The 14,297-nt window shown below is 38.0% G+C and overlaps 1 protein-coding gene across 1 annotated transcript in view; it reads right to left on the bottom strand.

Moving 5' to 3' along the window:
- Positions 1-373: 373 nt before the first annotated feature.
- The window catches only part of LOC113411587 (arylsulfatase D-like), a 37,984-nt gene continuing 24,060 nt past the window's right edge, over positions 374-14,297 (bottom strand). Inside the window, exon 11 of the mRNA XM_087967067.1 lies at positions 374-873. Coding sequence (XP_087823193.1) covers positions 521-873 — 353 coding nt within the window. The 3' untranslated portion in view covers positions 374-520. The remainder of the gene's footprint in view (positions 874-14,297) is intronic.

Genomic DNA, 14,297 nt, shown 5'->3' with positions numbered 1-14,297 from the left:
GTTGTGGTGTTTCCTAGGATATAGTTTGTGGCAGTGAGAAATACCAAGACATTACTTCAAAGGTCAAGTTTATGAACACGCAATGTGGATGTGAATTTGACACCCCTGGTCTAGGGCTTTAGCTGCTGGTCTCATTTCCAGTGCAGATGTTCTTAAGGTGACAGTAATAATCTTGTTTTTGGGTGATGGCCCCACCTCTAGAATTCTGTTTTCCAAGGCTTCCTAACTTTTTGAAGATGTAATTTTTTTTATATCTTAGTATATTTCAGAAACACTGTGAGCAAATTAAATTCTGCTGCTAAAAGTGACCAGCACTGATCCTTCTTCCATTAAAAATTTAAATATTATTCATTCCCCTTTAGTATACAATCTGTTTTTTTTTTAAAAAAAATATTGTTTTTTATTATCTTCTCCAAGGTAATTTTTAAGCCATTCAGTAACCATCGGTAACATGATTTCAAGATATCCAAAATGTTTTACTAGACAGACAACATTGCTTCTTTGACAGTTCTATCAGGAATTAATTGGTTTCTTTATCACAGCGACAGAAAGGGAAAATTCCACAACATGGTTGCGGATCTTTTTCCCATTGATTACTTGGAAGATCCAGTTGATTCGGGACATGAGTGACAGTCAATTGGTGTTTTCTCACTGCTTCTTCAGCTTGGCTTATAATGATGTCAAAACATAGTTCAGAAGTTGGGGAAAGTGGAGTTGATTCTGAAGGATCTCTTAAGAGGTCAAAAAACAAAGGAGGCTTATAATGGGTCACATTGTCTCCTGAACATGGGCACATGATATGTCTATAACGTCCGTCAGCCCCCTTTGGTTGAAAGTTTGGAGCCACATAATGAATCTTCCAGAGACTTCCACCTTTTGTCCGGGTTGGGGGAGGGAGGAAGAAACAGAGAAAGACAGAAAATCAATTAAAAATAAAAATTTAGCATGATTAAACATGTCAGCTTTCCTAAGTTTTTCCATTTTAAATCATGCTTTGAACTATTTCTTTCTAAAGAACAATAGAATTCGACTTTTTTCACTTCAAGAATGTATTGGCTATAAAAATATTGTTCATATTGTAAGAAACAGTCAATTGTTTGTTAGATGGTATCTGATTGTTGCAGTAAGATACTTCTGAGTCTATCCCAAAGAGTTTTGTTTTTTCAAAAATCCTGAATGGTATTCTGTATTTTTATTCTTCATTGGCCAAGTGATTGGACACACAAGGAATGTGCCTCTGGTGCAGAAGCTCTCAGTGTACGTACAAACAACAAAGTAATAACCATAAGATATCAATAAAAGAAGACAATAGGAAAGATGAGAAGGATAATACTAATATAGCTCTACCGCATGGGCAAATGTCCTAGGCATAACGCAATTAGAGATTTTTAAAATAAATCTGGAAACTTTGAAGCATAAGAACTTCAGTTTTCGGTGGAAAACAGAAAAATGTAAAAAGTTACACATTTTCATCTTACAGAAACATATCGCTTTGTTACTCTTAGCAAAAAAAATTCTTTGATTTGTTTACAAAAGTATGTTTGATATTTAAATTGAAAAGTGTAAGTTATTCAGACAATAACTTTATTGATTAAATCACTATACTTTTTTTAAAAAAATTAAACTATAGCTTCACAAACTCCAAGAATTGGAGTTAAACATTTTTTACATGTTTAAGAGAAGTAGACAGCAAAGAGTTAATGTCAAAAACTAAATAATCAGCTTTGTATGGAAGAATACAGTTGTACATTTCGATTTTGATCTTTCATCATGTCAAATAAATAGGAAAATACTGTTTTTCAGTGTGGGGGTGGTATGGGGGAGACAGAGAACAGATAATGAAAAATATTCAAGGTTCAGAATATAGGCTAAAATCTAAAATCTCTCATTTTTGAAACCTAATTTGCTATACCTTTATCAGTGCCTATCTATTTTGAATTTGTATCATTTTCTTAAAAGGGTAGATTTCTGAAGGGAATTCATTTTTATATTGAAAGAAAATGTTATATGTTGGTTTGTCACTAGTATGTTACATCATAATTTGAGATATTTCTGGACAGGCATCAATTTGTTTACGTATCATCTATTTTAATTAAAATATTGGAAACTCAGGGTTCAGGAGAAACTGAGAAACTTTAAATTCTGCTTTTTCCTCCCTGTTGAATTTTTCTGTTCTAGCAGCCTCCACACTTGCTCATATTTCCTATGCGTCACACCTTCATCTATACTTTATTTTTATTTTTTTACAAATAGGTGGCAGTGACAGACATTTTCAGGTCAGTTGAGGAAGGGCAAAACTTCATTTAGTTTATCATGTAATTTTATAGATATATTTTGGACACCGTGTCTATTTATTATGTGAATAATAGAAGTAAAGTACTAAGGTATTTTTTCTAATATGATACATTCAATGAATAACTCAAATTATTGTTCTCAATGTAATTGAAGCAACATCTATCATTTTTTTATGCAAAAAGTGACCTGCATATAAAATAATTGTTACATAATTAAACATAATTTTTTAGATCTAATCTGTATTCTTAATTGTTAAATCTGGTTATTTTATTCCTAGTTCCAAAAATGCAAAATATGTCTCAGTTTTATGCACAAATTTCCATAAATTAAGAATAGGGAATATTCTACTTGTATTCATATTTTGCCAGTGTTTACCAAGCTATTTGATTATATTTTTAATGGAAGTCTTATTTATTTATTAGCAAATTTATTTATTTATTTATTTTGTCAAACAATTATTAGATAACAGGTATAAGTATAAACATGGCTATAAATATATGAAATGGATACGAATAAGTAAAAGAAGAAACAATAGGACAAGGATGGTAGGCACCTTTTGGTGTGCTTATGCACGCCCCCTACAGACCTCTTAGGAAAGGGGTGAGGTCAATAGTAGACAGTCTAATGTTGAAGATTTTGGGGTTTGGGGAAGAAATAACAGAGTCAGGTAGAGTATTCCAGACATTGACCACTCTGGTGCTGAAGTCATATTTCCTGCAATCAAGTTTGGTGCGGTTTATCTTTAGTTTGTATCTATTTTGTGCTCTTGTATTGTTTTGGTTGAAGCTGAAGTATTCATTGATAGGTAGGACATTGCAATATATAATTTTATATACAATACTTAGATCGAAACGAAGGCAGTGTAGTTCTAGGTTGTCTAAGTCTAAAATTTCAAGTCTGGTGGCATAAGGTATTCTGCTACAAGTAGAGGAATGGAGGATTCTTCTTGTAAAATATTTCTGGACTGTCTCAATTGTATTAATATCACATATGTAATGCAGCTTCCAGACTGATGAGCTGTATTCAAGTATTGGTCTAGCAAATGTTTTATATCTGATATATATCTCTATCTCTATCTCTATCTCTATCTCTATCTCTATCTCTATCTCTATCTCTATCTATATCTCTATCTATCTATCTATCTATCTATCTATCTATCTATCTATCTATCTATCTATCTATCTATCTATCTATCTATCATCTATCATCTATCTGGTATTTGTTTGGGTATTTTCCCACATCATTATAGTTGTGCTTTTAAAGTTGTAGCAACGTTTCGGCAGAATCTCATGTGCCATCATCAGGCAGATGAGATTCTGCCGAAACGTTGCTACAACTTTAAAAGCACAACTATAATGATGTGGGAAAATACCCAAATAAAGCTGAATACCATACATATAGATACCCACGAAAACTTAAGAATATATATATATATATATTCTGAGGTTCTCGTGGGTACTTGTATGTGGATCTTTGGTTATTCGGGTTTTCTCCCGCGTAAAATTGGAAGTATCTAGGCAACGTTTCGATGAAGTCTCATTCATCATCTTCAGGCTTGTGTCTTCGGCTCTGTGCTTCTCAGAATAATGTGAGCTTGCAGCTGCTTCTTCATTTTAACTGCTAGTGGGAGTGTGACTTGATTGGGTGGGGGCTTGGCTGTGTTCTGATTGGGTGGGGTGTGTGTTCTCATTGGTTGGGGGCCTGCTGTGCTCTGATTGGCTGGGGGTTGGCTGTGCTCTGATTGGCTGGGTTGTGTTCTGTTCAGGTGGGGGCTTGGTTGTGCACAGGTTAGTCTTAGTTGCTGGGGGATTTGAGCTGGTGAGCTGTGATCCTGCTGTTTGGCTTCGCATTCGTGGTCGTGCCGCATCTTCATGGTGGGCGTCAGTTCACTTCATGTATGGGTTGGAGGGGTTTGAAGCTGGTAGTGATGCAGCTGCGGTGCGGCTTCTGGTCCATGGTCGTGTCTCATCTTCTGTGTGGGTGTGAGTCTGCTTTCTACGTGGAAGTGTGGTGGTAGCATCTTGTGTGGCCCTCGTGGGTGTGGGTCTGGTGTCATTCTTCATGTTAGGTACTCGTCTGTTCATGAGGGCGGGTTTCCAAATGGCTGGTAGGCGGGAGGTGTCATCTCGTTTATTCATGCTGTGTGGGCGTTTTTCTATCTCTATGGCTTTTCTGATTATTCTGTTGCTGAAGTGTTCAGTTTTGGCGATAGTTTTGGTATTTTTAAAGTCAATCTCATGTCTTGTGGCTTTGAGGTGTTGGACCAGGGAAGAGGTCGGTTCTTCTTTTTGATTGAGTTCTTATGTTCTTCAATGCGTGCACTTATTCTTCTGTTAGTTTGTCCAATGTATGTGGTGGGGCAGGCGGTGCAAGGGATTTCATATACTCCTTGGTTTTCTAACTCGATTTTGTCTTTAGGGTTTCTTAGGATGGTGGATATTTTTCTGTTTGTGAAGAATGCTGTTTTAATGTTGTGTTTTTGCTCTTGCTGATTTTGTCTGTAGTGCCTTTTATATATGGGAGGAGGGCTTTGCCGTTCTCTTGTTCTCTGTTTTGGATTTTGGTTGGGGTTTCTTTTTGGATTAGGTGGGTAATCTTCTTTCTTTGGAATCCATTGGCTGTTAGTACGTTAGTGAGAGTGTATAGTTCGGTTTTTAGGTGTTGTTTGTCGACTAAGCATTTTGTTCTGGAGATGAGTGTCTCAGCTTTGGAATTGATCTGTGCTGGGTGGTGGTGTGAGAGTGCGTGTAGATAGCGCCCACACAGTATGAATAAACGAGATGATACCTCCTGCCTACCAGCCATTTGGAAACCCGCCCTCATGAACAGACGAGTACCTAACATGAAGAATGATACCAGACCCACACCCACGAGGGCCACACAAGATGCTACCACCACACTTCCACGTAGAAAGCAGACTCACACCCACACAGAAGATGAGACACGACCACGGACCAGAAGCTGCACCGCAGCTGCATCACTACCTGCTTCAAACCCCTCCGACCCGTACATGAAGCGAACTGACGCCCACCATGAAGATGCGACACGACCACGAACACGAAGCCAAACAGCAGGATCACAGCTCACCAGCTCAAATCCCCCAGCAACTAAGACTAACCTGAGCACAACCAAGCCCCCACCTGAACAGAACACACCCCCAGCCAATCAGAGCACAGCCAACCCCCCAGCCAATCAGAGCACAGCCAGGCCCCCAGCCAATGAGAACACACCCCCACCCAATCAGAACACAGCCAAGCCCCCACCCAATCAAGTCACACCCCCACTAGCAGTTAAAAGGAAGAAGCAGCTGCAAGCTCACATTACTCTGAGAAGCACAGAGCCGAAGACACAAGCCTGAAGATGATGAATGAGATTCATCGAACGTGTGCCCAGATACTTCCAACTTACGTAGGAGAAAACCCAAATAACCAAAACACACACACACACACACACACACACACATATAAATATACATATACATATACATATACATATACATATACATATACATATACATATATATATATATATATATATATATATATATATATATATATATATATATATATATATATATATATATATATATATAAACATATATATATATATATTTGTTTTCTGAGGTTCTCGCGGTATTTGTATGTGGATCTTTGGTTATTCGGGTTTTCTCCCGCGTAAGATTGGAAGTATCTAGGCAACGCTTCGATGAAGTCTCATTCATCATCTTCAGGCTTCTGTCTTCAACTCTGAGAATAATAACTATTCGCCTCTTTTATTAGCCGAAGCTGCTCAAACGAAGGCAGGCAGGCAGGCAGGCAGAACGGAGCACTGGGTTGAACGCGCGCGGCGGGCGGGGTGGGGGTAAACGGGCGCTTCGGAGGAGCTGCGGCGACAGGAAAACCCACCCCCGGCTTCTTTGAAGCAGTTTCTTCCTGGGCTGGTGGAGCAGCGAGAGAGCGACTGAGAGAGGAACGAGGCAGACACCTGAGGGAGGGAGGGAGACACCTGAGGGATGGGGCTGAGGGAGGCAGGGCCGAGGCGCTCCCTGAACTTGGTGGTTTGCTGGCAGACGTTTATTACCCGACTAGGTAACAACATCAGATGTTACCTAGTCAGGTAATGAAACGTCTGCAAGCAAACCACCAAACTCGGATTCTTTCCCCCCCTGGTCCTTGAAAAAGTGTTTGTGCTTGAAACTGGTCCCTGGTACAAAAAAGGTTGGGGACCACTGATATACAGGATAAAAAAACCTTCTGATGCCATAGTTTTATTGAAATGTTGTAGCTTCTTCTCCAACTTTTGGTTGCCTCCTTTTAAATCAGAAAATGGACCATCTTCAGGGAACTTCTCTCAAGAAGAATGTGTGCCGTTTGTGTGGTATTTATAGTGCCTGTTGTAAGTGCCTTTTTACACGTTGATTGGGGTGTGTCGATAGTTGGTTTTTATGTCATTAGCTGTCATTTGCTTATGCTGCCCAACCGTGACCTTCTAAGTCCTTGATAGGCTGGCGGTAAATCAGTACTCCTGCTGACTAATGAGAGCCTGTTTCCCAGGCTTTAATACTTCCCTGGCTATTTTTGTGTCTGCTTGTCCAACAATCTTAGTAGCTGTAAAATTGAATGTGTGTTCTTGTTCATTGTAGTGTGAGGTTACTAATGAGTTTGAGTCTCCTCATCTGACTGCTTGCTTGTGTTCTTGCAATCTGATAGCTTGCTTCCTACTCATCTGTTCTTACACAGTCACAGGGACAATTGCAGTGGATTCGGTAGATCACATTGGAAGTATCTGCCACCTCCAAGCGATCTTTGCAATGCATAATTTGTCCTCGTGTGGTAATTCTGGGTGGTGTGTGATGCCTAGTTGCAGATCTCAAAAGCTGTGTTCTACAGCTTCCAAAATGTTTTTGATGTATGGCAAGGTGTGCTGTGTGGTTGGTGTTGAGGTAATTCCCCGTTAGGAGAATGAGCACATACAGGGAGACGTATTTGAGAGAAGTGTTTGAATAATACACACACAGCACACAGATACACTGTACAGTAAATGTAGGTTTTTACTTCCAGAAACGTTAAGCAAAGTCCAAAATAGGCAGTCCAAAAGTCATTCACAGGTAAAATCAGTCAGTTTTCATCCAGGGATAATCCAGTAACAAAAGTCCAGTGTCAAAAACAGTTCAGTATCAGACTTACATTAAATTCAGTAATATCAGTCAATTAGAAGAAATGGAGCAACAGCAATATTTTCCAACAGAAGGAAACAGAGACGGAGACACACTCTCTTCTGAGATTAAGACTAAACAACCCAGGTTTCTGGCTCCATCTTATGGCCGTTTGAAAAACCACACCCAATTGCATGCTCTTGCATTCCCTTAAAGATATAGTACTAAAATGTTTATCCTGGTTTATATATTTCTAACCCAAATACCTGTTAGGTGACTTATATTCCTAAACAGTTGGTTTTGTACCTTGTTTCTTCCTTCCTCTCTCCACCGTCTTACGCAGCATCTTGTGACAAATAATAGTGGGTACCCATTCTGCTTGAATTGTTCCTACTCTCCAGTTGTTTGGCTTGCTGGGTATTACAGTGGGTTCTCACACTGCTGTACAGTCTTCTGATGCAACTCTTTTTGTGTGTCAATGGATGGCTTGTGTTGAAATTCAGAATGCATGGAGTTTTGATGGCTTTGGGATAAACTGTGGTTTCTAGGCTTCCATCCTCTTGTCTGTTGACAAGTACATCTAAAAATGGTAATTGCCTAGCTGTTTGTTCCTCCATTGTGAACTATATGTCAGAGAAGATGGAATCTCAGCCTGGGAAGTGACTGAAGCCTGGGAAAGAGGCCCCTCATCAGTCAACAGGAGTGCCGATTTACCACCAGCCTATCAAGTACTTAGAAGGCAAGGGCAGGGCAGCACAAGCAGATGACAGCTAATGTCTTAAAAGCCAGCCATCAACACACCCCAATCAACTTCTAAAAAGCCACTTACAACAGGCATTATAAATACCACACAGAGAACAGCTAGAGAGAAGTTCCCTGAAGATGGATTCCTGCCCAAGTCTGAAAGCTTAGAAGACAAAACCTCTGGTCCCAGTGACAGGCCCAGATTACATCCTGCAACATTATCCTGGGACATGCATATTCACTCCATGACAGTTATGAATGCCATCTTAGATTCCACTGTGATCTTCAATTCCATTCTGGTTTATCATACCTGCTTCTATTTTTTATTTAATATTTTATTAAAGATTGTTATAAGATAAAATACAAATAAATTTTCTATGAAAAAATAGACAAATTAAAGAGAAAAGAAGAGAGGTGCAGAGAAAAAGAAAGTGGAAAAAAAAGTAGTGACTTCTGACTTTTTGCAGTGTAGCAGAGTACAAAAAAAGTTACAGCTCCATCTTTTGCTTTACATTTCTTGAATATTTCAAGCCATTTCTGTAACAACAAAGTCATACTAATCTTCAAAACCTAAAATGAAAGTTATATATCCACGTATCATCATTGCTTCAGAATGTGATTCAAGGTGCTGGCCACTACCTATGAAGTCCTATGTGGCATAAGGCCTAGTTATTTAAGGGGCTGCCTGTCTCCCATAGTATCTACCTGGTCAATTTGGACTGCCAGGATTGGTGCACTCTGGGTTCTTTTGATAAAACAATGCCATCTATCAGGTCCCCAGAAATGAACCTCTCTATATCAGTACCTGGAATGTTTCCTATGAGATTTGGATGGCCTTCTTCCTGCTGGTGTTTCAAAGGGTCTGGCTCACTGACAGACCTTGGCAGGGTGCCTCACCCCCTTGAATTGTGCAGATTTTTTTCATTCCTTTTTTAATGTCACCCTTGCCATCTTCTATTCTTTATTTTTATTACTTTTTATTTTTCTTTGGTTTTAATGTTTTTTTTATTTGTTGAGAATTAGAGGACATACAAATATAAATAAATAATATTAACATCATAGCAAGATATTCATAGCAGATATTCTAATAAGAGACTATTGATCAATATTCAGTCAATTGTATTTCAGTATAGATACATTTTTAAAAATTCTGATAAGAATATGTGCCAGTGAAGATCTTTTTATAATAAATTCAATTATATTTGGTTCTCTCCATAGATTAATCAAATTAAATATATGAATACCAGATATTACAACTCTGTAGTCAGTTTTTCGTAGAAGCTTTGTTTCAATTTGTTGTTGGCTACAAAACTATATTAAATACATTACCCAAATTTTATGGACCATCTGTAGTGAATAGGATTTGGGAAACATTTATGCAAAATATCTGGTTTACTTCCTCTTTATAAAATATTATCAAAACTATTAAATAAAAACAGATCAATAATCAATATCCAATTGATTTCTTATTAATGGAGTTTCTACGGATATAAATCTGATCCATCCAGTTTCTTGTAAGTATAAATAAATGTTTTATTTGGAAAGAAGCTGAATTTCTTTTCTTCTTTTTCTGTTTTAATTTCTTAAGTATAAGTCTCAGATTCCTGACATTCCAATATATATATTTGTACATTTGATTCTAATTATTTTAGAATTATATTAGAAAAGTAATATGAACGTTACAAAAAGGGATTGCTCTTATTTAAGAAGCCAACTTAAAGCTAGCTCTTTAAAATAAAATGTCTAAATTGAATAAAAATAGCATTAAAATAATAGCATTAAATGTATTAATAAAACTTTAAACATGGACCTTAGAAGAATTGAAAAAAGGAAAAATGAGAAAGAAAGGGGGAAAAGAATGACATAAGAATGAAAAAGAAAAATAATTGGAGAAAAAAGTAGCAGCAGCAAATACTCAGATTTTTGGGAGAGAATGGTGAGACCATATGATTACCCCATCTTCCTTCCTTCTTTTTATTACAAACTTAAAATATTTCCCAAACAAAATGTCTTATATGTCATATCTAGTACAATAAAAAAAATCATTATAACAAATTCATTTTTCTTACAGAATTGCTGTGTTCCTCCCTGGCTAACCCAAAGAAAATTGGCATCAGACCTTATTTTTAGATAATTGGCAGCAGTTTTAGGACCACAGAATTTCCTTAGTCATTTGTATAACAATGTTGCTATGCAAAGAAATAAATTGCACCAGAATTTGGTCTGTGGCAGGCAAAGATCTTTGCACTGAGATATCATTGTCTATTGAATCACAAACTAATCATTCTAACAAAATGCTAAACTTTCTGTATAAAAAGAATGTAAGAATGTAAGAAGGATCCAGCTTTTCAGTCTTAGGTCCCATCCTCAGCTCTCTTCTCAGATTGCTGAAAAACTACCCACTTTTTCTCAGATGAGTAAATTCCAGCATAATCCTATCCCTGTTTATGTGAAGCCTTTTGGGCTGGATTTATGGCTGGGTGAGTGAATATAAAATTTTGCCTTAGAAAGTTAATTGTCAACACAATCTGTTGTTCTTATGTATCATTATTTAAAGGACACTCATAGTCACCATTATATGAAAAAAATAATACTCACAGACATAATTACAAAAACAGCTAGAAACAACAACTAAAGAATCTAGCAGGATACCAAAAAATCCTGTGGTAAAAAGGAAGTTCATCTTCAAAATGAGTATCAGAAGCAAACTTGCTTACAGTTCTCTTACCTGGCATTTCCTCCACTGAACCTGTTAAGCAGCTTCATTTGGTGCAACCAGAGGCAAAGTTGGAAGAGATTTCAGAACTTCCTTCTGTCCTGTTTTAATATCACTTTCCCCGCCCTTGGATTACTTCATGGGCTGTGATTTAATGACAATACTACTAGTAAAACTGACACAAATCTCTGGAGACAGCATACTTCATTCATTGGTAAGAAGTTTAAAAGCCAAATATTCACCTTTGGTTTTTCTGATCGAAATTGGTGGCAGGGAAAGCAGGGTCACTGGTTGATGTGTACAGTTAACTGAGTCAGCGAAACATTTCTGGTTTATTCTTAACTAGAGTTTGTTACAGTAACTTGCTGACTGAGTTTGGTCTAGTGGTTAAAACATAAGGCTAAAAATGGTAAGATCATGAGTTATAGTGCCGCTTTATGTATAAAGCCAGCAAGTGACCTTGGGCCTGTCCCTCTTTCTCAGCCCTAGGAAGGAGGGTATGGCAAATCACTTCTAGAATCCTGCAAAGAAAACTACAGGAACTTGACCAGGCAACTACCAGGAGTCAATACTAACTGGAATGTAAACACACGTGCACACACGCACACACACAAATCCTCTGGTTAGTCTTATTTAATACTTGTTTGTTCATTCTGAATTTTTCATTGGAACAAACATTTACTATATAGCTTCCCTTAATTTTTCCTGATTTCTGTTTTAGGCTTTAATTTAACAAGAACAAGAAACACAGAAGAAAATGTATTTGTTTCAATGTTATCTTCCAATTCTTTTTGGGAACATAGAACATAGTATAATAGAGTTAGAATGGACTTTGGGGATCTTCTAGTCAAACCCTCTGCTCCAGCAGGGAGACCCTACACCATTTCAGAAAAGTGGCTGTTCAACTCTCTTCTTAAAAGACTTCAGTGATTGGGCACCCACAACTTCTGTACACAAGGCATTCCACTGGTTAATTATTCTCACTGTCTGGAAATTTCTCCTCAGTTATAAATTGCTCCTCTCCTTGATTAGTTTCTTTCCATTGTTTCTTGTCTTGCCTTCTGGGTGCTTTGGAAAATAAGTTGACCCCCTCATCTTTGTGGTAGCCCTCAAATATTGGAATGCTGCTATCATGTCTCCTGTAATCCTTCTTTTCACTAGACTAGACATACCCAATTCCTGCAACCATTCTTCAAGGTTTTAGCCTCCAGCCCCCTAATCATCCTTGTTGCTATTCTCTGCACTCTTTCCCATGTCTCAATGTCTTTTTTATATTGTAGTGACCAAAACTGCACACAGTGTTCCAAGTGTGATCTTACTGTGGCTTTGTAAAGTGGTACTAATACTTCACGTAATATTGATTCTGTCCCTCTATTAATGCAGCCTAGGATTGCATTGGCTCTTTGGGTTGCTGCCGCACACTTTGGGCTCATATTTAAATGATTGTCCACTAGGACTCAGATCTGGATGGAGTCCGATATGAATACAATCCTATGTATATAACAAATAAGCTTTTTTAAAAATAACTTTATGAGACTTTTGTTCAAGTAAGTAGTTTGCCTATGAAAAATTCCTTAAACATTTATCAAAGAAAGGTTTACCTGCCATTAACTCCAAACTTTGCATTTTAATGACAAGCTAACACAGAACTGGCACCATTTGAAAAACTTGATTAAATATTACCTGAAATAATTCTGTAACACATGCATATCAAGTTTTTTATTTGTTTTATATACAAGAAAGAATTCACACTGCTTTTTCAAGTGAATGTATTTTTGAAGAAAGGCTAAATTCAGAGAAAATAGGGTTTGGGCAATAATGGGTAAATGGGATAAATCTGTTTGTTCTATTTCTAGAAGTTGATTATTGGGTCATTGATCACATCCTCTTTTATTAACTAGTCAAATTGTTTTTGTAACTCTGGAGTAATTTCTTTGCAACCTCTCTGTAACTAGGAGGGCAGAACTGGCACTAGATATACTTCCCTGTTTCTTTTATCTGGAAGAAAAGAACAGTATTTTTGTACAGTTGTTTTTTGGCATGAGTGCTTTGGGTTTGGAGGGAAAAATACCTGGGCAAAGATGTCACAGATTTCCTGAAGGAAGAAAGGAATCTGGGAAACACCTGTCTTTTCAAACCATTTACCCTCACTTTCTTTTTTGAGATTACTCATTTTGGGTAGAAAAGGCTGTCTGCAGGAGGCCAAGAGTTGCTGAATCAGGGAGGAGGAGCATGATTACTGCAATAGACATTCTGAAGGATCATAAATGGAAAGAAGTGTCACAATTGTTAACACTAACACAATTCTGTTAATGTTTTCCAAAATGGGAAAAAATGATTCCTCATATTTTATACTTCCATTCAGATTAAAACCTAAGCTCCCAACTATCCTACAGTTACAAAAATATTTTCTGATGCCCTATTAAAACTTAGAATAAATATAAAAAGAAGTTGTCTCAGAGATGTCATTATGCTCTTTAACTCAAGAAGCTTTTCATAGGGGAGGGACAGTATCCCCTTCCCCAATGGTTAAATTATGAGGATTTGCTCATGTATACATGCTCCTGTGATGACCTGGGATGTGACACAAAGGCAACACAGTCAAATAAGCAAGAAGAGTCCCTTTATTATCTCCAACTTTGCCCCCAATGTCCAGGTTACTTTTGGCTGGAGAAAAACTCTCCTAGGAATAGCCTTTAACTGGAGAAAATTCAATCCAAAACAAGGTACATAAGACTGTAACTAAAAAATCCAAACAAACCAAGCTGCAGTAATTAACTTGACAGGGCAGGAGAAGGACTTTCAGACTTGAAAGCATGGCAAAACTCACACAGTTGGGAAGATGCCAGGAACACAGATAAGCCACGATGATACCAGATAAATTCACGATTTTCTCCCAACAGCTCAATGCGCACAGCTTCCCTTTTCAAACACTGTGTTTCCAGCTGCAACCAATGAAGGGAATCAGGGCCCTTTCCTCCCCCATAAGCCATACAACTCACATTGCTCCCTTTTCCGTTGCTCCCTGCATGCCATAGGATGAAGAGGGGGTGGGCCTGGATCTTCCTCTGAATTCCCTCTTCCTTGCTCTTCCTCTCCCGTTCTGCCCAACCAGACTTCGCCCTTTCCCAGTTTCTTCCACAGGCAACGGAGCCACACTCCCACTCCCTGTCAGCTGTTCGGCGTCCCCCTCTAAATCAGATTCTGACAGGGGCATGACAGCACCTTGACTTACAACCATTCAGTGATCATTCAAAGTTACAACAGTACTGAAAAAAGTGAGTTGATAGTTTTTTACACTTAGAACAGTGGTGGTATTCAGCCAGTTCGCAACGGATCGGGCGAACTGGTAGCAAGAATTTGGTGTGGGTCATCGAACCGGTAGTA

This window comes from Notechis scutatus, chromosome 5, assembly GCF_049901735.1.
Source record: "Notechis scutatus isolate UNSWTSFEM ecotype Mainland chromosome 5, rNotScu1.2, whole genome shotgun sequence".
Classification (NCBI taxonomy): domain Eukaryota; kingdom Metazoa; phylum Chordata; class Lepidosauria; order Squamata; family Elapidae; genus Notechis; species Notechis scutatus.
This window is presented reverse-complemented; position numbering and strand designations above follow the sequence as displayed.